We start from the raw sequence: 24,453 nt of genomic DNA on the forward strand, positions 1-24,453 counted from the left end.
ACACTGGAGGGCTGCTGGGAGGGGAAGCAGAGGCTCTCCCAGGTTGCCTCTGTGTGATTAGCTTCCGAGGTCCAGGAACAAGCTTCCAGGAGGATGCATGGAGAGTGACCCCGACGGCTGCTGAGTACAGGTCTCCCTGGATGACTTTCAGCTTGTCACATTGTTAGCAGGGTCCCCAGCCCTTTATGACACAGATGTGGCCCCCACACCATGCCTGAAGCCCTCCTCCTCCTACCACACCGGCTGAATTGCCGAAGAGGGCTTATTTCCCCCATTATTCATTTCTAATGAAAAAAGGATGGTCCGTGTAGATAAATGCCCCTTGGAGTACCGTATGCCTCATAGCAAAACAAGTTTCCACATTCCTAAGTTTTCCAGCTTACCTTCCCTGAGCGTTCCTTCTTCCAATGGAGTTGAGGGCAGTGGTTAAAATGAAAGGCTTGGGAGTCAGACTGGCAAAGTTTCCATTTCATATTTCCACTTGCTCACTGGTGACCTTGGCCAAGTTAAACAACTTCTCTAGGCTCCCTAGTAAAAGGTGGATCATAATAATACACATCTCTCATGGCTAGGACGAGGACTAAAAGCCAGAAGAGGGTGAAGCGCGCATTAAGAAGTGGTCCCTCCCCTCACCAGCCCTGAGCCCTACCTGCCTCTTCTAGGAGCACCTGAGCTGTGCAGAGAGCCCGACGCTCTACTGGCAACACAGCTCCCCCTCAACCAGCTAACGAGCAGATGCTGCAAGAACAATTATGAAGGTACAAATTGAACTTACACTTATGTATACTTCTTAAGATCAACTTCTAAAGTCTCCTTTAGAGACTTTAGTACATGGACAGGTTTTGATGCTTCACGATGATTTCATTTTACAGAACATATAAGAACACTCAGTGAGAAGTGTTCTTAGCATAGTGTTCCTTAGCAATCAATATATGGAGCAGCTTCTCTGTGATGAGAAATATGAGCATGAATAGGAAGCAGAAAACACATAAACGCTCGGTCAATATCTGCCGATTGGAAATCCCTCCCGTCGTACTCAGCCCCTTGCTGTCCCTGATGCACTGGGAGAAAGACACAGGTCTGTGCCACCCTAGACACAGACACCACAAATATCCTGACAGTGCTTCTGTTGAGAGTGACTTCCTTTTTCCACGTGGGCTGGGCTTGACACCATCAGCAAGACTGAACACCAAGCTGATACGGCGAAAAACAGAACTCACCACTTCCACGTTCCCAAGCCCAGGGCACAAGGCCAGAGCTTCGATGGGCTCCTGATATGAAGCCAATCACAACAACAGCCCTGTGGTAGCTTTCCAGCCCCTCCACTGTGGACCACTGTCTCCCTAGATTATATTGTACAGCACAGTCCTCTGGTGTTGCACAGATGTGTAACAAAGGAAAAATCAAAACACGAAAGTGGAAGCCTCTCCTCAAATAACACTTTTAACTCTGGGTGAGAATTTGGACATTAATCTTCTGCGGGCAAAACACATCCCAACTTGGGGGTCTACAGTATGTTTTGCATTTGGTAAGCAATATTGATGGTTCCTGTCTTTCACTGGATGGTGGGAAGGCTGAAGGCAGGAATGATGCTGTGTTTTCCTCTGAAAGGCTCCAGTGTTTATTGAATGAATGTATGAACCAACAGTAACCAGGTCACTTCACACCAATTACCATTGAGTATTGAGGGACTATCCCCCCGGCGTCACCATGGTAGATATAGACCGCCCCCGAGAAGTCATCCTCCTTGGGCGCGCCGACGGCCACATCTGAGGGAGGGAAAACAGATGTGGGTTAGAACTGCCACATGGGGGAACAGAAGGGTGGTTTTCCTAATTCCTAATAGAAGGGTGGTTGCCATCTTGTCTGAGACCCTCCAGACCAGAAATTTCTTGGTTGTTGATTGCTCAAGCATTAAACGGGGCACACACTCTTTAAGAAAAAAAAAAAAGGAAAGGAAAAAGTAGAAAGAATATCATGGAAGCTGAGAAGAGTTTAGTTCTAGAGAAGTTTCTCCTCATCCTCCCAGGAAAAATCACTGATCCATCTAGTAAACCACCGGCCGGGATGTCAGTCGGAGCATAATTCCACAGATGGCGGTTAATGCATAAGCGAGAAAGCCGACCCTGTGCCTGGGAGCGAGAGATGGCACAACGAGGCGCTCACTGCACACAGAGGTCAGTGTCGTTCTCACGACCTGACAACCCCAGGAACAAAGCCCAGACTTTCCTTCCTTTTCTCCCTGGGCTCCTAAGAAAGGCAGTGCCTGCAGAAGTGAGGCCTGGGCTGAGGGCCATGTGGATTCCTGCACTGAAGCAAGCGCTGCCCCAGCCCATCTGCCACCTTGGCCATCCCCGCGAGCGATGCAGCTCCCATGGTCATACCTGTCTACTGCATGTGCAGTGATGGAGGAGGTGCCCAGCAGACCAGTGCTGAAGGACACCACTGGGCAAACAGGGCCAGACACCAGGCGCACATAGCCCCACCCTCCTACACCTATACATCCAAAAGTCATCCAGCCACCATCGCTGTCAGCCAGGAGAACGTCTAATTCTTTCCCCACTCACAGCACAGAATGTGGAGCATGGGAGGCTCAGAGGCAAGAAGGGGTGGTGGCTGGGGAAGCTGGTGCAAACCGCTCTGCTCCAGGAAGCCCCAGTGGACCCATCCCAAGTTCACTCGCCCCAAAACACACAGCAAAGACCCCAGAGCTGAGGACAAGGTGCCCCACGGAAGTGTAGCTGCAGTGGGCTCCGAGCTCAGCCCTGACAGGCCACACAGAAGACGTCTTCTCTACTGGTGTCCTCTCTCCCAGGGCACATCAAGGGGCCTTCCAGGTGGGCAGGGGTCCAGCTGCACATCGTGTGAGTACAGAGTGAGAAAGGCAGGTACAGCTCACTGACCTGGGAACCCATCGTCGTCAAGGTCGCCCAGGCTGGCGATGCTCTCCCCAAAGTGGGCGTTGTAGGCGCCATCCCCGGCCAAGGCCAGCTGCTCCTCGAGGGCTCCCTGGGAAACAGGATGGGGGAAAAAATGGAAAACAAAACAAAACCAGAACCCCAAAAACAATAAAGAAACACCAGAGATGGCAACGTCAGCGGAGCACACCCATCAGTGGGAAGCACCTGGGCAGGATCCCAGGCACCTGAACTTCTCTCTCCAGTCCCTTCCACCTGTGGGCTGAGGGCCCCGACATCCTGGGATGCCTTTAGAGGAAAGGAGGCTCCCTGCTGGCCGATGTCTCCACTGCTCCCTCATCCTGGCACCATAACCAACCAACCTTCCTACCTCCCTGTCCCCACAGTACCTTCTCAGCCTCCTTACAGCACATTTACCCCCAAAGTTGTTTTCAAAGGCCATACATGCTTCTACATTTTCTCTCCTGTGCCTTTTGGCACAAGTTTATAAAGCCAGTTTGCAAGGCACATGTATTAGTAACCTTGACCGAGTCATGGTTCAGAAAATCCAATACCCAATAGTTCTGGCCTGGGGGTCTGAATGGTGGTACAACAGCTGTGCTCATTATCACATAGGGCTCAGGTGTGGATTTCCAGAGCAAACACTAACTACACAGGGAGAGGTCAGTGGTGTATGGTGGCCCTAAAGCCATCTGAGGATAATCACTCTGCCCCCAAATTACTGACATGGGAATATCAGAGCGTTAAACAGCAGTCTGATGGTTTGAGGCACAGAATGTCTAACACTGCCCCAGTATAGGGGTATCCTTGCCCATCGTACACCCACAAGCCATCCCAGGGAGTGTCTGGCTTCAGTTACAACTGAACCTTCTTTTTCATTATAAACACAAACAACTTGTAACTTGGAAAGAATAAAGATGTGATGACTTCTTAAGTAGATGAAACCCCACCCACCCCACAACACAAATATGCATTGATTTCTATTGATTTCTGCCTTTCAGTGTGGCAGGAGGAGTCGCTGATTCCATGTGTGTGCCAGGCACCCTGCATTCACCTCCTCCTGTAACCCCACAATGACCCACTAAGGAAGACTTCATGACTCTCCCACTTTACAGATGAGGAAAGTGGGCCACTAGCTTTAAGCTATTTGCCCACATCACACAGGCCACTAAGTGGCAAAGCCAAGACTCGAACACTGGTCATTCTGACACCCAAGCCCTCATGGTTTCCACTCCTCCATGCTGCCTTCCAACCACTCATCCGACAGGATGAAGTCAGCAGAAATAAGCAGTGTGGCCCTCAGGGTAACACGGCCCTAAGAAGCGCTGGTTGGGGGCAGGGTGGGTGTGTGGGTGTAGTATGCCCAGAGAAGGTCTGGGGGAATTATCCAGCTCCAAGATTGAACGCCCTGACTTAGATACGCTGTTGAGCCGGCCACATCGCTGCCTGACAAGTTAACACTGAGGCAAACATTCCGGTCTCCCGCAGATGCAGCGGCCAGCAGCGACCCACGTCTGCTGCTCTCAGCGCCATGAGGGCCCCCTTTTCTCTTTGCGCCAGCCCTGTCTCCCTTCCTGGAATATAAGGGACATGCAGGTGCCAAGAGTCACTGCAACAGGGGCTGGCAAGTGCCTTCCTCACAGGTTCCAGAGCCACCTTCCCAAGGGTCGGACGTTCCCTGGCTGCACTCCCTCTCTGGCATCTGCCCACCTACTCTGAGGGCCACACCACTGTCCCTCCCAGGTGGGATAGCCAGCATTTTGGTCACTGCTTAAAAGTACACTTCTACTGACTTTTTTTATAATATAAGTATAACATGCTATTTAGATAGTGATGAAACTAAATTCTTACCCAAGCACCACCCACAGTGATCTGTTATGAACATTCCCTATGTAATTCGCATATTTTTAAAAGTGGTTTGTACACACAGTTTATATCCTGCTTTTTCAGTTTGTCTTACAAGCATTTTTTCATGTCAGCTAAAAGGCTGCTGGTAAAATAATTTATTAACTCTCTTGAATATTGGAATTTGAAGATACTGAAAAGACCCTACTTTCTCACGGGCTTCCTGCCTCCACGGGGGTGCTGTTCCTGTCTCCCTGCTTCCAAGGGGCTACAGAGGGACAGAGACATCTTTCTGACCCCATTACATCCCCTTGCAGAATAAGGGACATGAGGATTATGGCCATGGCCACTGCACTGGCGCCCACCCGGCCCCCTCGCTGAACTCCGTGGTCCTGCCGCCTCACACCTCAGTCCACCTGCCTAGCTCCCAACCTGCCTAACCCCAAGAGTCTTCCCGGCCATCGTATCCTCTGAGAAGGTCTCTCTCCTTCCCCAGACAGATGTGTGTGCACTCCCAGGCGAAGCATGCCAGCCTGCCAGGCTCAGATCCCTGTCCTAACACTTCTTAGCTGTGTGATTTGGGGCAGGTTACTGAACATCTCTGGACCTAAGTTTTTTCACCTGAAAGATGGGGACTATGACACCATGTGACATCACACTGAAATCATTCACCAAAAGCAGGAGGAACAGTTCCTGCACACAGTAAGCTCTCAGACTAAGGCCATTAAGACTTTTCTTGACTCCTGCACATTTGCAGTCCTAACATTGCACATAACTTTCCACTAATGGAACACAGGAGGGAGGTTTTTGAAGACAGGCAGTGTATTTACCTCCCTGGGAAGATGTGGTCCAGGGCATGGCCCAGAGAGGTGCCCAGTCACTACTCGCCATACAGACATCCCTCTCCCACCCCCATGCACAGTCGCCCAGCTCCGTACTCACATTTCCTCTGTTGATGTAGACGGTGACCTGCCCCTCATCCCTGATCTCAGAAAACATGGGGGCCCCCACAAGCAGGTCAGAGAGGCCATCGGCGTTCAGGTCAACTGCACATAAGGAGGAGCCGAAGTAAGAGCCCATCTGCAACCAAGTTGAGTCGCACAAAGCGTTCAGTGTCCGCCCTCACGCGGGGGCCCTGCTCTGCCTCAGCCCAGCAGCTCCCAATGCCTCAGAGACGGTGACAGCCAGGACGCTCAGGCAGACGGTGACATGCCGCATGCCCCTGGCTTCCAGCAGCAATGCGGGGCCCCCAGTCAGCGTGAGCCCCGAGCTAACTGGCCCAGAGTCCCCCTTCCTCGAGCCAGACTGTGGAAGGCAAACGGGCCCTGCCCGGAGAATGAGGTTCTGTTTTGAAAAATGCAAGTTGAGGTTGCAAATCACAACCATAATAAGAGTGCCTCATATATCAGACATTTGACAAGGCCAAGCAAGCAGGAATACAGATTTCACAGCACAAGGCACGCATAAAAATAAATGTTATGTGGGGAAATAGATTGCCAGTCCTGTGCACAGCTAAAGATTGATTATGAGCTAAACTGGCAGAAAAAGGTATAACTCATGAGACTATTCAAGGGATGAGGGCATACAGGTAGGTCATACAGGTAGGTCATACTGGCTCTTCTTTAGTTGTAACTTAATCCAGTACCTAATGTTGCAAATCAGGGGTCTCAAACCCAAACACCAATGAGATCCAGGTAGGTGATACAATGGGGGTAAGAAGAAACAAGTAACAGTGCAGGTAAGCGTACAGCTGGCATGTGATGCGTGGCTTCAGTGTCTAAGAAACAACAGGGAGTGGTGGGGACTGTGGCAAACTGGAGCCCACAGACCCAGCTCAAGGGGCAACTGCTGCCATGAAGAAGGCTGACCCAGAAGGCTGACCTTCCCATTTTTCAAGAGAAGCGAAAAATCTAAAATTTTACTTGAAGTATCTATTTTTAAAATGCTGGCAACTAATTCCTATTTTAAAATAATAAAACATACTGAGCAAGCCAAACAAAAATTTCTGTAGGCTCTGCCCTTTGCAAAGGCTGCCAGTTCACAACCTCTGAAAAGCTATCCTTATAAAATAAATGTTTTCAAATAAAAAGGCTCTGGTTTTACTGACGTGAACAAGCATTTTCTTCCCCCATTGGAATCTGTTGGCAGCTAACCCCAGAGAGTCTGAAAGAGGTGGGGGCACTCCAATCTATTTCCTGCAGCTACCACTGGGACAGGAAGACTCCGAGGAGTCCTTCCCCAGCCACACACCAAGACTACTTTTACCCAGACCACCCCCCACCCCAAATACATACCCATTCCCCAGGGAGAAGGGCACGGGGAAGGTCTGGAATCAGGACCGGGGCACTGAGACCAAGGTGCCAGCCACTACTTCTGTGGCCTGGCGCATCTCCCTCCTGGAGCTCAGCGACAGAAACTGGTAAGCCCTGGGCAAGCCGCAGAGACCAATGCTGCCGGCTGTTCGCACTGGCTGAGCCCCAGGGGAATGATCCATTTCATTCCAATGGGCTATTTAACTTGGCATCCTCATCAGTGTTCAATCAGAAATCCCTGTACATGAAGTTTCCTATCTAAGTGTGAGCTACAAACACTTCACAAACTCAGTTAATTCAATATGGTAACGACATGCTGTGGGGTGAGCACGCCTTGATCAGAGCTCTTCCATCAGCCTGGAAATACGGGGACATGTGTCTGTATGAACCTTGGACCTGCACACACGCGGGTGATTTCTTGGCTGTGCTCTACAAAGGACAGCAACCAATAAGCCCCAGAGCTGGTGTTTGTTGTCTTATGGTGATGCCAGGAGGCAGGGCTGTCTGACTAGATTCTGGCTGAACAAGAGAGCAGAGGTGGAGCAGCAGTTAGCGACTCAGAACCCTCCTGTATATTTATGTGTGGCTCCGGACACCGGGCTATGAGCTAAGGGCATCCTCTGAAACCCGGGCCATGTCCTCTCCCTGTGAGATGATGGAGAAGTCAGATGGCTTCTCGTTTCTTCTGGCAAAAAGCAGAATAAGACGTATAAAGAGAGCAAAGGTCTATTTCAAAACCAGAAAGATAATGATAGGGGTAAAACTAGGAGATGTGAAAACAGGGGACAGTGAGCAGAGGAGGAGGCAGCAGCTCAGGAGGGCGCAAGGCCTGGACAAGAAGCACCTGCAGGAATCGGGGAGCTGCCCACAGAGCTGGGGGTGCCCGTCGGCAGGAGTCCCCTCCTTGGGAGGCCAACATGTCATCACAGATGTGTGAGCTCAGCAGTCCCAGGCCGCCATGTCCCAAGTCCCTGGGAAGTCTGGAAGGGCTTCTCAGGTGCTCACCTATCACATGACCCAGTCCCAAACCTACTCCTCCAAGCCTGACTGCGACCCCATTATAGACGGGTGGCTGTGCAAGTGATCATCCAACCCAGGAGGTCTTTGTGAAGGAGAGAGGGCATGATTACTTGTGCTTTGGCTCCACATGACTCCAAAGAGTCCTTTACAAAAGAGTGGCTGTGAGAGGTGACGATGTGTGAACTAGCCTTACTGTGGCGATCACCTCACAAATACATGTGCCAAACCATCACGTGCCTAAGCTCACCTGGCGTCATACGCCAGCTACAGGCAGATAGAGCTGGGAGCAGGGGAGAGTATTTGGCTCCATGCTTTCAAGCCCAGGTGCACTTGAAGGAGGTGGGGGCTTGGGTTTCCCACATCAGACACATGCACCCATCTATTATTTTTTGAAGAAAGATCTAGAATGTTAGGCTTAGAAGGATCCACACCCTACTTGCTCTTTGGGACTCTTTTTATCACAAATGGCATTCAGTTATTTCTCCTCTAACATTAGGGGTGCTTGGAAAACCTTTTCTGCAGAATTGTTCACAGTCGTTTTCCACTGTTGTTGCTTTGGGGTTTTGCAAATGTTAAAATAACACAGGCGGCACAGTTCTTGGAGAATGCAGGGCTCTTCCCAGGGTTTTAAAACTTCACAAAACTGAGCTTGGTGGTGCATGTTTATTGCAGAGATGATGACAATCATATATAGTAAGTCTATACATTAAGGTTGTTAAAATTGCAAAAAATTCTACATGTGGGCAGCATTTTTGGAAAGCAGAATATTTACCACCAGAACAATATGCAATGGTGCCAGGCTGGTGTACAGCAGGTCTGACTCACAGCAGGACCTGAACAAGGGTTGGGGCATGTAGCCCACCCAGAAAGGAAACAATCATTTTCTCCCCCTTTCCTTGGGCAGGTGGCAAGGTAAGTCACCTCTGACAGCCTCCTGTCCTCTAGAAAATCCCTCCCATGTCCCAGGGTTCTTCCCCTCTCACTAAGACCTCCATCAACACAAGCCTCCAAATGACCCCCGTCACCTCCCAGCCTAAACCTGAATGCCCTTGGGCAGCCAGTCTCACTCAGCGATCCTACCGCCCTAAGTCCCTCTAGGACTGCATGACTGGAGGCCCAAGAAAAATGATGCTCGTTAATCAAGGAAATCTCTACCTGGCTTAACTTCAGACATGGCAGCATGATGGAAATTTGTAGGACACAGAAAGAAGATTAGGGACAGGGTGAAGGAAAAGATGACAGGCAGACAAACCTTGTCCAGTACTAATTCTAGGGCAGCCTTCGTGAGCTACTTCTACTTCAAGGTTCTAAAAGGAATTGAATGGGTGTGTGTGTGTGTGTGTGTGTGGTGTGTGTGTGTGTGTGTGTGTGTGTGGTGTGTGTGTGTGTGGTGTGTGTGTGTGTGTGTGTGTGTGGTGTGTGTGTGTGTGTGTGTGGTGTGTGTGTGTGTGGTGTGTGTGTGTGTGTGTGTGGTGTGTGTGTGTGTGGTGTGTGTGTGTGTGTGTGTGTGGTGTGTGTGTGTGGTGGGTGTGTGTGTGTGGTGGGTGTGTGGTGTGTGTGTGTGTGTGTGTGTGTGTGTGGTGTGTGTGTGTGTGGTGTGTGTGTGTGTGTGTGTGGTGTGTGTGTGGTGTGTGTGTGTGTGTGGTGTGTGGTGTGTGGTGTGTGTGTGTGTGTGTGGTGTGTGTGTGTGGTGTGTGTGTGTGGTGTGTGTGTGTGTGGTGGGTGTGTGTGGTGTGTGTGGTGTGTGTGTGTGTGTGGTGTGTGTGTGTGTGGTATGTGTGTGGTGTGTGTGGTGTGTGTGTGGTGTGTGTGGTGTGTGTGTGTGTGTGTGGTGTGTGTGTGTGGTGTGTGTGGTGTGTGTGTGTGTGTGGTGTGTGTGTGTGTGGTATGTGTGTGGTGTGTGTGGTGTGTGTGTGGTGTGTGTGGTGTGTGTGTGTGTGTGGTGTGTGTGTGTGGTGTGTGTGTGTGTGGTATGTGTGTGGTGTGTGTGGTGTGTGTGTGTGTGTGGTGTGTGTGTGTGTGTGGTGGGTGTGTGTGGTGTGTGTGGTGTGTGTGTGTGTGTGTGTGGTGGGTGTGTGTGGTGTGTGTGGTGTGTGTGTGTGTGTGGTGTGTGTGTGTGTGGTATGTGTGTGGTGTGTGTGTGTGTGTGGTGGGTGTGTGTGGTGTGTGTGGTGTGTGTGTGTGTGGTGTGTGTGTGGTGTGTGTGTGTGTGTGGTGTGTGTGTGTGTGTGTGGTGTGTGTGTGTGTGGTGTGTGTGTGTGTGTGTGGTGTGTGTGTGTGGTGTGTGTGTGTGTGTGGTGGGTGTGTGTGGTGTGTGTGGTGTGTGTGTGTGTGGTGTGTGTGTGTGGTGTGTGTGTGTGTGGTATGTGTGTGGTGTGTGTGGTGTGTGTGTGTGTGTGGTGGGTGTGTGTGGTGTGTGTGGTGTGTGTGTGTGTGTGGTGTGTGTGTGTGTGGTATGTGTGTGGTGTGTGTGGTGTGTGTGTGGTGTGTTTGTGTGTGTGGTGTGTGTGTGTGTGGTATGTGTGTGGTGTGTGTGGTGTGTGTGTGGTGTGTTTGTGTGTGTGGTGTGTGTGTGTGTGTGGTGTGTGTGTGTGGTGTGTGGTGTGTGTGTGTGTGTGTGGTGTGTGTGTGTGTGGTGTGTGTGGTGTGTGTGTGGTGTGTGTGTGTGTGTGGTGTGTGGTGTGTGTGGTGTGTGTGTGTGTGGTGTGTGTGTGTGTGTGGTGTGTGTGGTGTGTGTGTGTGTGTGGTGTGTGTGTGGTGGGTGTGTGTGGTGTGTGTGTGGTGGGTGTGTGTGGTGTGTGTGTGGTGTGTGTGTGTGGTGTGTGTGTGTGTGGTGTGTGTGGTGTGTGTGGTGTGTGTGTGTGTGTGTGTGCTGTGTGGTGTGTGTGTGTGGTGTGTGTGTGTGTGTGTGTGTGTGTGTGTGTGTGTGTGTGTGTGTGTGTGTGTGTTCCGTCCCCGTGGCACTGGTGGTAGAGGGCTCAGGACGGGAGGTGGTGGCCATGCTGGGTTGGTGAGTCAGGGAGAGAGAGAACCATTTGCCTACATGCCTCCTTTCAAAGTTATCAGTTGTATATCACAGGTTTGTGTGTGATCTCTCTGCAGGTATAGCTGTGTATGTACAAGAGAAAGACAGATGGAGAGCAACAGAGAGGCGGAGAGGCAGAGTAAGACTGGGAGAGGTGGTATGCAGCAATTTTGATGAGTATCTGAACTACGGACATGTAACCTGGTTGTGGAGGACCTCATTTTGCTGCATGTGTCCTGCAAGCACGGACTCCGCAGATCCGCAGGTCATATGCAGTGTTGAGAAGATAAAGGCACCCACACGCAGAACTGCCATATAAATGCAGGGCATAGATGGGGCCTTTAAACCAACTTTCTAAAAGGTAAAAGCTGATTCCCACATGGAGACATCTCTCAAACAACAAAAAGACACTAATACCCAGAATCTCACCTTTTTACCCGATGCCTGAAAAATCTTAATTAAGGTGCCTGATCTTCGATCAGCTCGAAAAATATAAACCTGTAGAACAAAAAAAAAGTCTAATTAAGGTGTAAGCAGTGACCCAAGATGTTTATAAGCATCCTCCAATGAGTCCTACTTCCAGGCGACCAGGCACACAGGTACCTAGGCAGGCAGATAATAAACCAGATAAGCCAGTTGGCACAGCTGCGCTTCACCAGCTCAGCAAAGACAGCTCCGCTCCATCCTGAGGCAGAGTCAGCCCCTCCGCTCCGGGATCACATTGTTTGCAGAAGCCATGCACAAAAATTACCAGTGAACAATTCAGCTCTTGGACAAAGTATTTTCCTCCTTGAAATATGCCCTTCATTCCTATCGGTTAGAGCTTCAGCAGGTATCACGACACTAGACAGAGGGATGAAGGCATTTTAGACCACAAACTGCTTGCACAGAACATGAGAGCCATGAGATCTGCTTGGGTATGAGTTTAGTGGGAAGACGCCAGTGTTAAACACCAGATTCCTTCACATGTACTCCAGAACCATGGGACTCTTTGGAGCCATTAACAGGCACCTTCTCACCATGAGTCTCCCCACAGAGAGGATCAGTGATGCAGAGCTTCCCAAATTCCCAAACGATATGACTATGGAAGTTCTTTTTCAAGTTGCCTCCTAAGGGACGAGCATTCCATGAGAACCAGAGTAGGGAACCCTCCCGTGGGGTAAGGAACCACCATCCTAGTATGAATGCGTTCATGCCCTGACACCAGAAACGAACAGCCACCAGATTCCTGAAGGTCAGAGGTCCATTCTGGAGTCCTTAGGAGTCAAGTCCATCCAGACCCATCCCTGGGGACATGGAACAGTCAGCAACTTTGTCACTGGGGCAGAAGCATTTTTATCAATGCCAGAGATGCCTGGTCGCAAGCGGCTACTCCCTGGAAGACTTCGTCCAGGGCAGGCAGCTCTGGGAGCTTCTTCCTCCACCACGAAGAGGAACTCTGACTCTGAAGGGCCTACCTCATTCTTGATGCTACTAAGTCATCTGCACACCTCCCCACAGCTCCGTGCCCTGGCCTTTTCTCTCATTTTCAAAGAACCTCTCTCCATGACATCAGTGTTGGGGGGCAGGAGGCACGTGCTCACATGGACTCCAGACCCATGAGCTGTGGCTCCCAACTCCTGCTCTGGGGATCAAGGGAGATGACACCCCTGAACCCCTCAGTCAAGCCCGGTCAGCTCATCACTCCGACATTCTGGCTGATGGCTCCGACTCACAGGGCTCTTGGCCCATTCAGGCCTCCCCAGAATCCAGACCCCACTTCTCCAAGTCCCAGACTCCATCCAAAGTCCACCGCTGTGGGCTCAGGTCCAATGGCCATTTCTCTCTTCACTCTCCTATCAGAAGACCTGTGGGGTGTATTAGGACCTGGATTTCCTCCGCCCTGGGGCAAAAGAACAAAATGCATATCCTCCATGCTTCAGGGCCCGGGGAGGCCATGACTCCCCAAGGGAATCAGCCAGGCCTAGATGCGCGGCTCCTGTCGGTACTCTGGGAGGATACTTAGGGCATGTGACCCCTGTGTTCCCAGTCCAGCCTTTGGGCTGAACCAGTCTTGGTTCTAAAACATTGGGGAAAATAAATATGAATCTAGTTCCAAAGATAGAAAAATAAACCCCAAAGATATCTGGAACTAGACCAGGCTACATTAAGTCAAAGTCCAACTTGGGAAGAGATCAGGAGAGTGGAGGGTTCATGATCACATTCCTCAGGAGGATCCCAGGATATCAGGACAAGTATGAATAATCACACAGTCATCTGTGAAACAGGCCCTCAGAGGAGGTGTGCAGGGAGCTCCTAGGAGCAGGGCTCACCCTCCAATGAAGCTTTCAAGGGAAACCCTCAGAAGCAGTGGAAGGAGACAGGCAGAGGGCCCTGGTCACTTGCCTGCCAGCCCCCCAGGATGTGCAGATCAGAGAGAGGGGACAGACCTCCAGAACAGAGAAGCATGCCCACCCCCCTTCCATTTGAGCCCATGCTGTTCCAGACCTTTCTCCTTACCTTCCCGATGCCATCGTCCTGAGGGGCGCCGCCTACCACGTCGGTGGTGGACAGGTGAGAGAAGTGGCCGGCCGTGACTGCATAGCCTGTGAGGATGGGCGGTAGCCAAGGGCGGGGTTGAGAAAGAAGGACAGGGAGGAAAAAGACCCATCAGAGGACAGTTTCTCAAGCATCCCTGTTGGGGCAGTTATGATACAGTTACTCCTGGATCACAAATCACCAGGGTACAAACGGCAGCTGTCAGTCTCCCCATGCGGAAACAGCTCAGCCCACAAAGACTTTGGGCAGGAAAGAGCTTTCTGAGCATCCACCTTACAACAGGTCCTGGGCTAGATACTCTATATGTCTTTACTTTTTGAGATGTAATTTTCATAAAGCATGCACATTTGAAGTGTAGATAGAACTCGGAGAATGTGAACACATGTCCATAAGCGTGCGATCACCACCCAGTGATGTGAGCACGGACCCATACGCTAGGCTCCCTCATCCCTCCTCCCAGCCAGTGCCCACCGAGGGAGCCACCATTCCGATCCCATCACTACGCATTAGGTTTGCAGACTCTCCAGCCTCCCTCAGCGTGACACCTGTGACATTCACCACCTGCTGAGTAGAAGGTAGTGGTTTCTTTATAGGATGAGTCATGGTCTGCTGTACTTCACTCTCCTACTGCCGGGCACTCAGGTTGTTTCCAGGTGTCACAAATAAAGCTGCTATGAACGACCTCACCCGTGCTTTGGACGCCATTGTCTCTTTTCATCTCAGAACTCTGAGGAAGGTGTGATTATTTCCTCCACTTTATAGATGTGGCAACTGAGACTAAACATGCTTAAGCAACATGCCCAAGATCACACAGCAGGATTCAAATCCAGTCTGCGCAGCTCCAAAACCCCCGCTGTTAACCATTATGCCAACTGTCCCCCAAGAAAAGCCAGAGGAGCTGATGGTGGGTGGGAGCAAACACTGGATGCAAGAGGAATCTGGAAACAGAGGTGCAAGTTTTTTGAGCTCAGTGTGAATGTCACCTGCCTTCTGGGAGCCTCACTGGCAGGCTGGGGGCACTCCTCTAGCCAGCAGAGCCCTGTCAGGCTCCACATCCTCCAGACCTTGTCATCGCCTCCACCCCTAACGCTGTGATCACAAGCCACTTGGGTGTTGTGATAACACTGTACTGCGATCAGATCTTATCCACCGGGTGGCTGATTTCTCTCAGACCGGAGGCTCGCATCACCAAGGAGCAGTCAGAGTGTGGTCAAAGCCCATGTACCCAGTAATCCTGGCAGCAGTAAGTACCTGTGTTTGTGAGCAAGGGGAGCCACATGCCCTGTGGTTCAAAGGACTGATCCCAGGCCCTACAGCCACACCCAAACTGGGCTCTCTGCTCTGCCTTCTCTGCATTCACTGATGGAGTCGACACATGCCAAGTCCCTACCATGCACCAGACAGTGTACCCAGTCCTGGAACATCAGACAAACCCCCACCTCCAAGGGGCCCCCGCCTAGTGAGGGGTCTGTACCAGTGGTCAGTGCCATCTCCATGGCAGGCACAGGCAGCTCAGCATTTATTTACTCTGGGCTCAGAAACCACGGGTTTAAACTCCTTGTCTATTTACAAACCATGGGACACTGGCAAGTCATATTAACTTTTTTGTACCTCAGTGTCTTTACCTATAAAATGTGGGTAATCAAAATAGCTGCCTCATGAGGTTGTTTCAGGAGTTAAATAATATGCAGAGGCTGGCACAGAGTAAGTACTCAATAAATGATGGCATTAGGAGCTGGGCGTGCAGAGCAGCGAACACCCCAGAGGCTCCAGGCACAAGGACCCAAGTCCATGTTAGTGGGCAAAAACCACCTGTAGAGAAGAGAAGGGGTAGCCTGACTCCCTATTACCACCCCATGAGTGAGTCTCCATGCAACAAGGGGGTCAGGGGCTCCCCTGTATTGAAGTGGCATGTAACAATGAGAAAGAACATTGCTTTCTCCTCATTAGGCCTTCCTAAATTCAGCTTCATTTCAGTCCAGAATCACGGCACTTAGAGCATGCTTTAAAGAGCCATGCATCCTGCCACATATAGAGGCAAAGACAACCTGCCTCTGTTCTTTGTCTTGACCCCACGTCATTCCTGCCTGGTGGCTAACTTAAACCGTGTCTATCCTCCTCCTGTAATATTAAAAGGGCTGAGAAATTTTACTGAGCCTTAACTAAACTTCATGCTATCTGCCATGCTAATTTTGGTTCTTATTATTTCCATTTGCAAGCAGGAAGCAGAGACCTCACCCAGAGGAAAACCATGGAAACCACTCATTTTCTATCTGACCATCTGAACTTGAGTAACTGCTAAAAGAAGAAAACAACATGTTTGCTTTCTAGGAGGTTCAACTGGCAGCATTTGAATCAAGTCACACAGTTTTAATTCAGTCCCCTCGTTAATGTTAGGGTGCCCTGGCTGAAAGTGTACATTATCAAAGCAACAGATGTAAAAGCCAACAAACTCTTCTTTCCACCAGTAAAGCAACTGTTGATGAGCTTGGGGGTAACAGGTCCCTTTTCTTACCTGTCACCTCCCTGAGCTACTCACCCAGGTAAGTGTACCGCCTGTTCATGATCACATCGTCATTCAGTTTGAAATAGGTGTTATCTGTGAGGTTCAGCACTTTGACAGTCCCAGCCCAATAAAATGACCCTGGGGCTCCCATGACCACCAGCTCCTGCATAAGAGAAGCCCAAAGGTTAATCGGGTGGCGGCGGCAGGGGAGGTGGCCCCACGAGAGCCACAACAAAGGACTCATAATCAAACCACAGACACCTCACTGAGGACTTTCTTCAGCTAAGCACTAAAACAGAGACTTTCACAGATTCCCTGGCATTATGGCATCCACCATACAGGTGGAGTTAGCAGGAATAAAGATGGAGACCTGAGCAAGTGACAGAATGGGCACCCCACCAGGTCCCATCCCATCCACAGATGAGGCTGCATGTATTTCCCCACTTTGCACCATGATCAAACAAGGAAATGGCAAAGATGTGACAAAGTCCTAATTCACAAAATTCCAGGGAATACTGCTCATGGAAAGACACCACCCCTTCACCCAGCCTGGCTTCCAGCCCCGCCATCTGGCAGCCCCACCTTCCCCGCACAGAGCAAGAGGAGAGCAGGGACGTAACGCAGCTTTGCAAAGACCATCGCTGACACTCCAGGAGATCCCGCCGGTCCTCCCTCAGGAATCTCATCTCAGGAATGGTTCTCCACTTGGTTCTCTGGCCATTGTGGCCTTCTGAGAACTCAGAAGAACAAAATCAAGAGCATAGAGAAGTCTGCAAAGGGAAGGACACAGACTGGAAAGAGAAGAAGCCACAGACAGCAAGAGACAGCACTACTATTAAAAACAGACCCAAAAACACAGACATGGTGTCGTCAACATTCAGGTGAAGGGCAAATGGTCCTGCACCTTTGACAAGCCTGAGAGGTTTGTGCCACGAATCCACCTAACAATCAATAGTAATAATACAAGGACTCAGAACTGATTCAGCTACCTACGGGCATCAGCCGGACACCTGCATGGTTTTGCCCATAGGAGAGGCATCATAACTGTGCTAGTCAAAGTTGGAAGCGATCTGAGCAAGGGGTTCAGCAAGAGGGATTCTAAATCAACAGAATACCTCAGCTTTACACGTCCATAGAAGATCTAATAGCACTGAGACATAGCCATGAAGTGCTGTGAGTTAAAAAGGAGATGCCTACAATATGTATGCAAGATGAAGTTTTATAAAAGACATAAACACATATATACAAGGACCAGATGGATAAGCCCTAAAACCTTTGTGGATTGTCCCACTGGGTGACAAGACCTCAGGAATCTCTCTTTTACTCTCTTTTATCTCTAAGGTTAATTTTCTTTGTGGCTTTCAAAATTCTAGAACAATGATTTGACACTAACAAAGAAACCACCTTAGAAAATGCAAAATGTGCTCCTGGAAGGACACTGTATAAGCAACAAAATGGAGCATATGCCATGCGGAATGCACGGTGGTGAGCAGGCACCCATCACCTCCCGTACCCACAGATGTCCCTCATCCCTTCTTTCCACCACAGCAAATCCCTTCTCCTTGATTATCCATATTTTCTAAAGTATCTACACAACAAAAAATTTTTTTTCTAACAAAATCATCAATTTTTCACCCTACAATATTCATTAAGTGTCTACTATTAGGTATGAAAGCTAATACTAGATACACAGATCAATCAAGTCCTTTTGTGCAACATTCCCAAGATAAAACAACACGGAAATGTACAAAATAATTCAGAAAAAGTGCTATCCAAAGGGGTTAAAATAGAGACAATTTTAGAAGAAAACTCCTCAGCTGCACAAAATGCCGGAAGGTAGAGGCCGTCTGGGCTCCGAGAGTGACGGCCTGTGCAGGTCATGCCCCTCATTGTTGAAATACACCCACCCCTCCCTGGCCTGTGAGCCCCCTCACACTCTTCATCTCAGAAACAGCCTGGCAGCTCACCCCTCTCTGCAGAGCGGGCCTCACCACTGTCAGACGCTGGTTTCCAACAATTCCCTGGAGGCTAGAGCCTGATGCAAGGATTCTGATTTTCTGATGGCAACTCATAAAGTCACACTAAATTCCCAGAGAGCCAATGAACAAAAAAGCCAGAACCATCTAAAGAGAAAAATCAGGGAGAGGAGAGCGAGTGTGTGTGTGTGTGTGGTGGGTGAGAGCAGGGGCCTTGGGGGGTGCTTCCAGCACGTTCTACAGTCACTTTGGGGAAGGACCTTGAAGCGCAGGGGTGGACACAGATGGGAGACATGCCACCAGTCCTTCCGGAATGGTCTGCTCTTAGCTCAGGAAGGAATGAACCAAGAGGGACTTCACTTTAGGAGCCTGAGGCCCTGGCCATCTCGAGGGCAGGAATGTCACTGTCCTATAAATACATCACTTTCTGCACTCAGGACTCACCTCTGGGAAACTCAGATGGTGCATTCACTCATCCACCCATTCCCTTTGCGACCCTCTGTTCTGTGTAAGGGACTGTGCCAATTGTAGACAGGGTATGAGACAGACCCTGATCAGGTCATCAGAAAGGGAAACTTTTCTTTTGCCCTTGAGTTCAGAAAGGAATTTGTAATCAGAGTCCAAACACAAAGGCATGGAAGAACACGGTGAGCAATGTCCTCGCTAGCAGCTGTACACACAGTGGACAGCTTTCTCCACCTGTGGCCCTTCATAAGCCAGTGCCTTGAGTATCGAGAGGCTTTAAGGCTCTCTGGGACACCAGGCGGTGGACCCATTGCTTTCTGATGATGTAGATTAATCCAGGATAGAAGTTGAAAAGTGTATGTCTAGTATAATGCTGCATCTGCTCTCTCAAATATTACAAAGAGGATAAGGTAATCCTTCTCCTCAAAATCCTTTAAAACCTACAGCTCTTGTTTCTCTTGCCCCGTCTCTTAGTGCTCATGTCCCTTCCCTCCCTTTCAGCTCAAACCAGAGGAACCAAGGCCAGGCCTGAGATCCCTGGGGCCGGGAGCAGGGAAACAGTGCCTTCCTGGAATCCCTCATATTTGACTTTTTAAATTTACTACGGATGATGTCTGTTCTGTGCCCTTCAGGTTCTGTTCACAAGTGCCACAAACATTTTATCAATGCTTAGCCCCCACCACCCAAGAACAGCCAATGCAAATGCCACACAGAGAGATGCAGAGCTCCTCTACAAGCCAAAAGCCACCACTGCCTAAATCATGTGTGCAGGAGCCCATCATTGAGCAGGATGGGCCTTCTCCCCAGGTGCATTATTAGCAGAACCTGCAGAGGTACGGCATGTCTGGGTGTGCCAGAGTGAAGCCCTGTAAACTGGACAAGGGGGGACAGAAGAGTGCTCGGGATCTGTGATAGACACCTCCACCAAGCTGACTTCCACCCAGATGTCCCCTGGCTCGCTCAATGGTGCTCCCACACTGGCTGGGCTGGCCCATGTCTTTTCTTGCTGCTCAGAAGTCTCTGTTATCCTAGGCTGCAAAAATAAAGCCCCCAGGAAGTTCTCCCTCATGGTCAACATGGGCTAAAACTCACGTGGTATCCATGACTCAAACAGCTCCAGGAACCCAGGGTCATCGACCTTCAGGTCAAGCAGGCACTTCGGCCAAAGTATTCTGGGGCAACACGGCCATGTCCAGAAGACCACAGAAGCACATCCAGCTGGGGAGGCGGCTACTTGCCCCGCGTGGGGCAGCCCAGCCCACAGCAGAGGCGAGCTCAGACCCAATGTCAGCAGGGGGCACAGAGCTGCCCTGTGAAAGAACCACTGTTCCTGCTCAGCCTCTAAAAGCTGAAGTTCCAGAAAAAAAGAGGCAGCAAGCCCAAAGGCCTCCTTTAGGGAGCCAAGCCCAGGGCAGCAGGGAGAGAGCAGGCGGGTTGCAGGGCTGAGCCCCCCACAGCTACACCCCCACCACGGCCGGCTGCTGCTTACCCAGCCAGCACATGCAGAGACCCTACAGCTCCCTTGGGCTCTGGATCCCAGAGCCCGGGGTTTCAGCAGGTCCTCTCATGCCTCCGGTCATAGCCACCCGGGCGCCCCCTCCACACCCCTGCTGTCCTGCTCCTCCTACCAAGCCCTCCTTCCTCGACCGCAATGCCCTTGTCATCCCTGACTTCCAGCTGGTGGGACTCCAGTGACACCCTTCTCCCTGGGGGCTCTTTCTCTCCCTTAGTTTTCCATCAACATCTCTGATGAAGTCTCATTTCTGCAATGCATCTCCTTTTCCTCCTCCCGCCATCTAAAGGAGGTATTCTTCCCCTGCCTCCTGCTAACCACAGCCAGTCCCCCAGTGAGTTGCCAGCAACAGCCAAGCAGAGTTTCTAATCAGATGAGGGTCTGGTCCCTGTAAGCAAATACTTCTAAAAACATCTATGAGCGTCCCATCCATCACCGACCAACACACACATCCAAAGCAGACCCAGCAATTCCTCCTCAGCAGCCCTCTTTCCTCTGGGGCACCACTGATCTCCAGAACCCTCAAAACCTCCTTCCTCTACTCCACAGTCTGTACCCCAGCCACAGGGGTGGCTTCACGCTCCAATCCCCCTAATCATTTCCATTCCTTAAGTATCACCCTAGCCTTCCATGTTGCTTTGTGGCTGGACTGCATCACAGTGGCCTCCCACCTGGCCTCCCTCCAGGCCCTCCCATTCCCAACCCTTGGACACACCCAGCCCAAGCAGCCTCTTACAACACCGCTGTCCACCATGCCTGTCACCTGCATGCAAACGTACAGTGACTCTCTGCTGCCTACTGGGTCAGGTCATACTTACTAGACCTTACTGGAGGAACGACAGCCATAGAGTTTCACGATCCAAATGCTTACTGAAGTGGAGGGAGAGAGTGAACTTGGCCTAGGGCACGATGGTATCTCAAATCAATGAGGATAGGAGGAATTGTTCAGCAGACCAAGATCAGAAATGTCAACTATACATTTAGGAAGACAACAGAGTTCATTGCTACCATGTGACACTTGCAAAAATAAATCCAAGATGTATTAGAAATATTTTTTTGAAACCTATGAAAATATCAGAAGAAAATATAGGTGGTTATTTCATGTTCTTAGGATGGAGATGCCTCCCTGAGAAGTATAGAATCTAGAAAGGAAAAGACAGATTCCACAAAATGTGACTGTTTAATGGCAGAATGATAAAGATTCCATAAATAAAAGACTGATAAAAACATTTGCAACATATAAAAGAAATGAGATTAATGTTGAAAATATAAGTTCCTCAAAATCAGTAAAGCAAAAAAACAAAACCAGACACACACACAAAAAAAACAGGATAATGGACCAAGAACATAAATAGGCAATTTTCAGAAAAGTAAATACAAACGGCCAATATTTGAAAAGGATACTGAACTGCCCTAGTAATCAGGTAAAGGGATGTTAAAACAAAATGAGGTATCTTTTTTTTTTTTTAACAAGAATTTCAAGTGTCAGCGAGAGAATGTAGGGACAACAACGACACAACTCGGGAGGAGGGTCACTTGGTAAGCACTTCTGGGGTGCAATTTGCCAGCAGGCATCAAAATTTGAATTTTGGATAGCTTTTGACCCAGCAATTCCTCTCCTACGTGACTCTCTTGTGCACAAAATGCCATGTGTGGAGGCCTCTGGTACAGTGTTGTTAGTAAGAGTCTGGTATGTTCCAGCAGCAGCCAAAAGTCTATGGGGCTGGAGGCAAGGAGTTGGGGGAGGCCAGGTAACAGGTGAGTCTGGAGGGGTTGGAAGGCCCAGGAGGCTGTGCAGAGTCTGGATTTCATTATAAGTGGAATGAGAAGACACCAGAAAATTCTGAGCAAAGGAGCTCAGAGTGTTTTCTGTCTCTAAAAGTTGGTGTGGGAATAGACTGTCAGGAGGCAGGACGGAAGTCAGGAGGGCCTGCAGTGGGCCAGGAGCAAGATAGCTGCACCTTATATATGTGGCTGGCAATGGAGGGAGGTAGAAATGGGTGTCCTCATGACAAGTGTTGAGGGCACAGGAGGGAACTTGCTGATGGCTTGGGTGGAGGAGAGCAAGAGAAGAATCTCTTCCATTTGGGGCCTGAACAGCTGGGACGATTAGTGGTGCTATCCACACAGCCTAGCCAGTAGCTCTGTGTAGACTGTCATTAAAGTGCCACAGAAGTGACAGTGAATGGACACAGAATCACTGAGGGTGAGGAATGGGGGCCCGGAGTGCTACACCTCATTTACTGGCTTGAGAACGAAGGGTAATAAAGCTTTTGACTTTTCTACTTTTCCCATTTTGCTTTCTGGACTGGACACTACGTAGTCACTGCCTGTTTTCTCTGAATTTGCAGAGCAGTTTCAGCCATGAAGGTGGGCAGTTTGCTCCCGATCAGAAGGGGTACCCTTCAGAAAGCTCCGGAGACCAGCGGGTGGCAGCAGTCTGGTCTCCCCCTCAGGGTCTCGTTCCCCTGCAGCTCTCCATCATCCTGGAGCAAGGGGCCACGGGTGGGTGTCAGAAGTCAGACCCATAGGCCGAGGCACAGAGTTTGGATTTTAATCTACCATGTGCTGGGACACCACAGGGTCAGAATGGCTGGGTCCAGTTTTGAAAGACGCCTCAGTCTGGTGCGCAGAACACCTGGGGTGGGGGTCAAAAGCGGATGCACACCAGGGAATGGAGACATTCTGAAACTAGAGCAAGGCAATGACAGCACAGCTCTGTGCTGGCCACCACTGGATCATCTGCATCAAAATGGTTAAAGTGGGGAATTTTGTGTTATGTGTATTTTACTGTAATTTTTAAATAATCAATGCAGAGAGAACAACTGAGGGCCAGCAGACCTCCTGGCGATGACAGGGGCTTTTCTCGAAGGGCAATGGTGGTGGTAACTAAAGCCATCATGTTTGGGATGTTCTGGGGTTAGAGCAGCAGGACTAAAGATGAATTAGAAATAAAGTAAAAGGTACTTCTTGTTTTGTACTGAGCACCTGGATGGATAATGTACCACTTAAGGACGCACCACAGGACTCTGACCATGGCAGACCATCAGAGCGGGGCCTGAGAAATGAGGAGCTGAGAGGGAAGGCAAGCCCAGCGGGGAAGAATCACTTAAGGAAACAGTCCTGAAAAACGGACCACCAGCCAAAGATCAAGGTCCACAGCACCGAGTCTGCAGTCCCTCTTCATCTGGGGAAGGGGCTGGCTGGAGCTGAGCAAAACGCCAAGTCTCTCCACTCAGAGGAGCGCGGGGTCATGAATGAGCTAACCATGATGAGACACAAACGTCACTGAGCGTTGTGTCACTCACATCCCCTTCAATCAGCATCTTCCGTGGGCCCCTGAGTCAGGCTGACTCCTAGAGAAACTGCCCAAATCGGAGGATCCTCCAAATGAGTCGGACACCTGCTCTGTAGTCTCTGGCCAGCAGGTGTCCCCCGCCTCCCAGGTCCAAGAACCTTCCTGGATGTGAGGACAAGCATCCCCTCACTTGAGGCTCAAGTGTGTGGGGGCATCGGAAGACCCACCTCAAGGAGCTCCCAAATTCAGAGGACACGAACAGTAGCAAGAGAACAGACATGCCCCACAGCCGGCACCCACCTGGGTGAAGAAGCCTGCAGTGCCAGCCTGGCAGGAGCCGTGTTCCTCCCCGTACTTCTTCTTGTACTCTAGACAGGGAGGAGAGAGAGAAGCAAACCACAGCGGCATCAGTGCATGCCAGGCGTGTGGGAGCAGCCGAGCGCGCTGGCCACTTCCCCAGGGCTGCCGTGGGCTGGGCCAGGCCGGGCCTGCAGCGCCGTCCAGACTGGGGCGCAGAAGGGAAATCTCAGCAATGCGGCAGGCCTCAAAAATCCAGGCTCTGGATGCCAAGTGCCCCAGCAGACTTCCTCCATGCACATGGGGAAGAGGGGCTGCAGCCGAAGGAGTTCAGTGGGAGGCTGGTGACAATTATTTCATTTACTTCAGAAAGGACGCAGAGCCCTAGCAAGGAGGAGGGGCTGAAAACATGGCCTGGAAATGGAATGCGGTGGCCATCCCAGCATGGAGTCCCCTGGAAGAAGGCCAAGCCTCCCATAAAGACTCTCCATACAGCTGGAGGCAATATGCTCTCTACCCCAACAGAAACCAGCCATCAGAGCCCAGGGGCTGTGGGAAGAGGGGAGCCGCTGGGCCTGCCCAGCCCACGGCTGTACTACCACCAACGGTGTGTGGTGACACCACCCACAGACACCTTGTCTTCCACATGTGGTGGGACAGGGGACACTGTCTCCAGGTTAAAAGAAACAAATGGTTAAGCTCCTTTCTTCCCCCACTCCCTCTGTTCCCATACTCGGACC

General features: G+C 50.5%; 1 protein-coding gene across 1 annotated transcript in view; it reads right to left on the reverse strand.

Annotated features, from left to right (window-relative positions):
• The window catches only part of ITGA9 (integrin subunit alpha 9), a 323,579-nt gene that overhangs the window by 265,063 nt on the left and 34,063 nt on the right, over nucleotides 1-24,453 (reverse strand). Inside the window, exons 5-11 of the mRNA XM_036921609.2 lie at nucleotides 23,717-23,784; nucleotides 16,198-16,327; nucleotides 13,620-13,705; nucleotides 11,550-11,618; nucleotides 5,706-5,843; nucleotides 2,904-3,009; nucleotides 1,675-1,769 (exon numbers count right to left, since the gene is read on the reverse strand). Coding sequence (XP_036777504.2) covers nucleotides 1,675-1,769; nucleotides 2,904-3,009; nucleotides 5,706-5,843; nucleotides 11,550-11,618; nucleotides 13,620-13,705; nucleotides 16,198-16,327; nucleotides 23,717-23,784 — 692 coding nt within the window. The remainder of the gene's footprint in view (nucleotides 1-1,674; nucleotides 1,770-2,903; nucleotides 3,010-5,705; nucleotides 5,844-11,549; nucleotides 11,619-13,619; nucleotides 13,706-16,197; nucleotides 16,328-23,716; nucleotides 23,785-24,453) is intronic.

This window comes from Manis pentadactyla, chromosome 14 (assembly GCF_030020395.1).
Source record: "Manis pentadactyla isolate mManPen7 chromosome 14, mManPen7.hap1, whole genome shotgun sequence".
NCBI classification, from domain to species: domain Eukaryota; kingdom Metazoa; phylum Chordata; class Mammalia; order Pholidota; family Manidae; genus Manis; species Manis pentadactyla.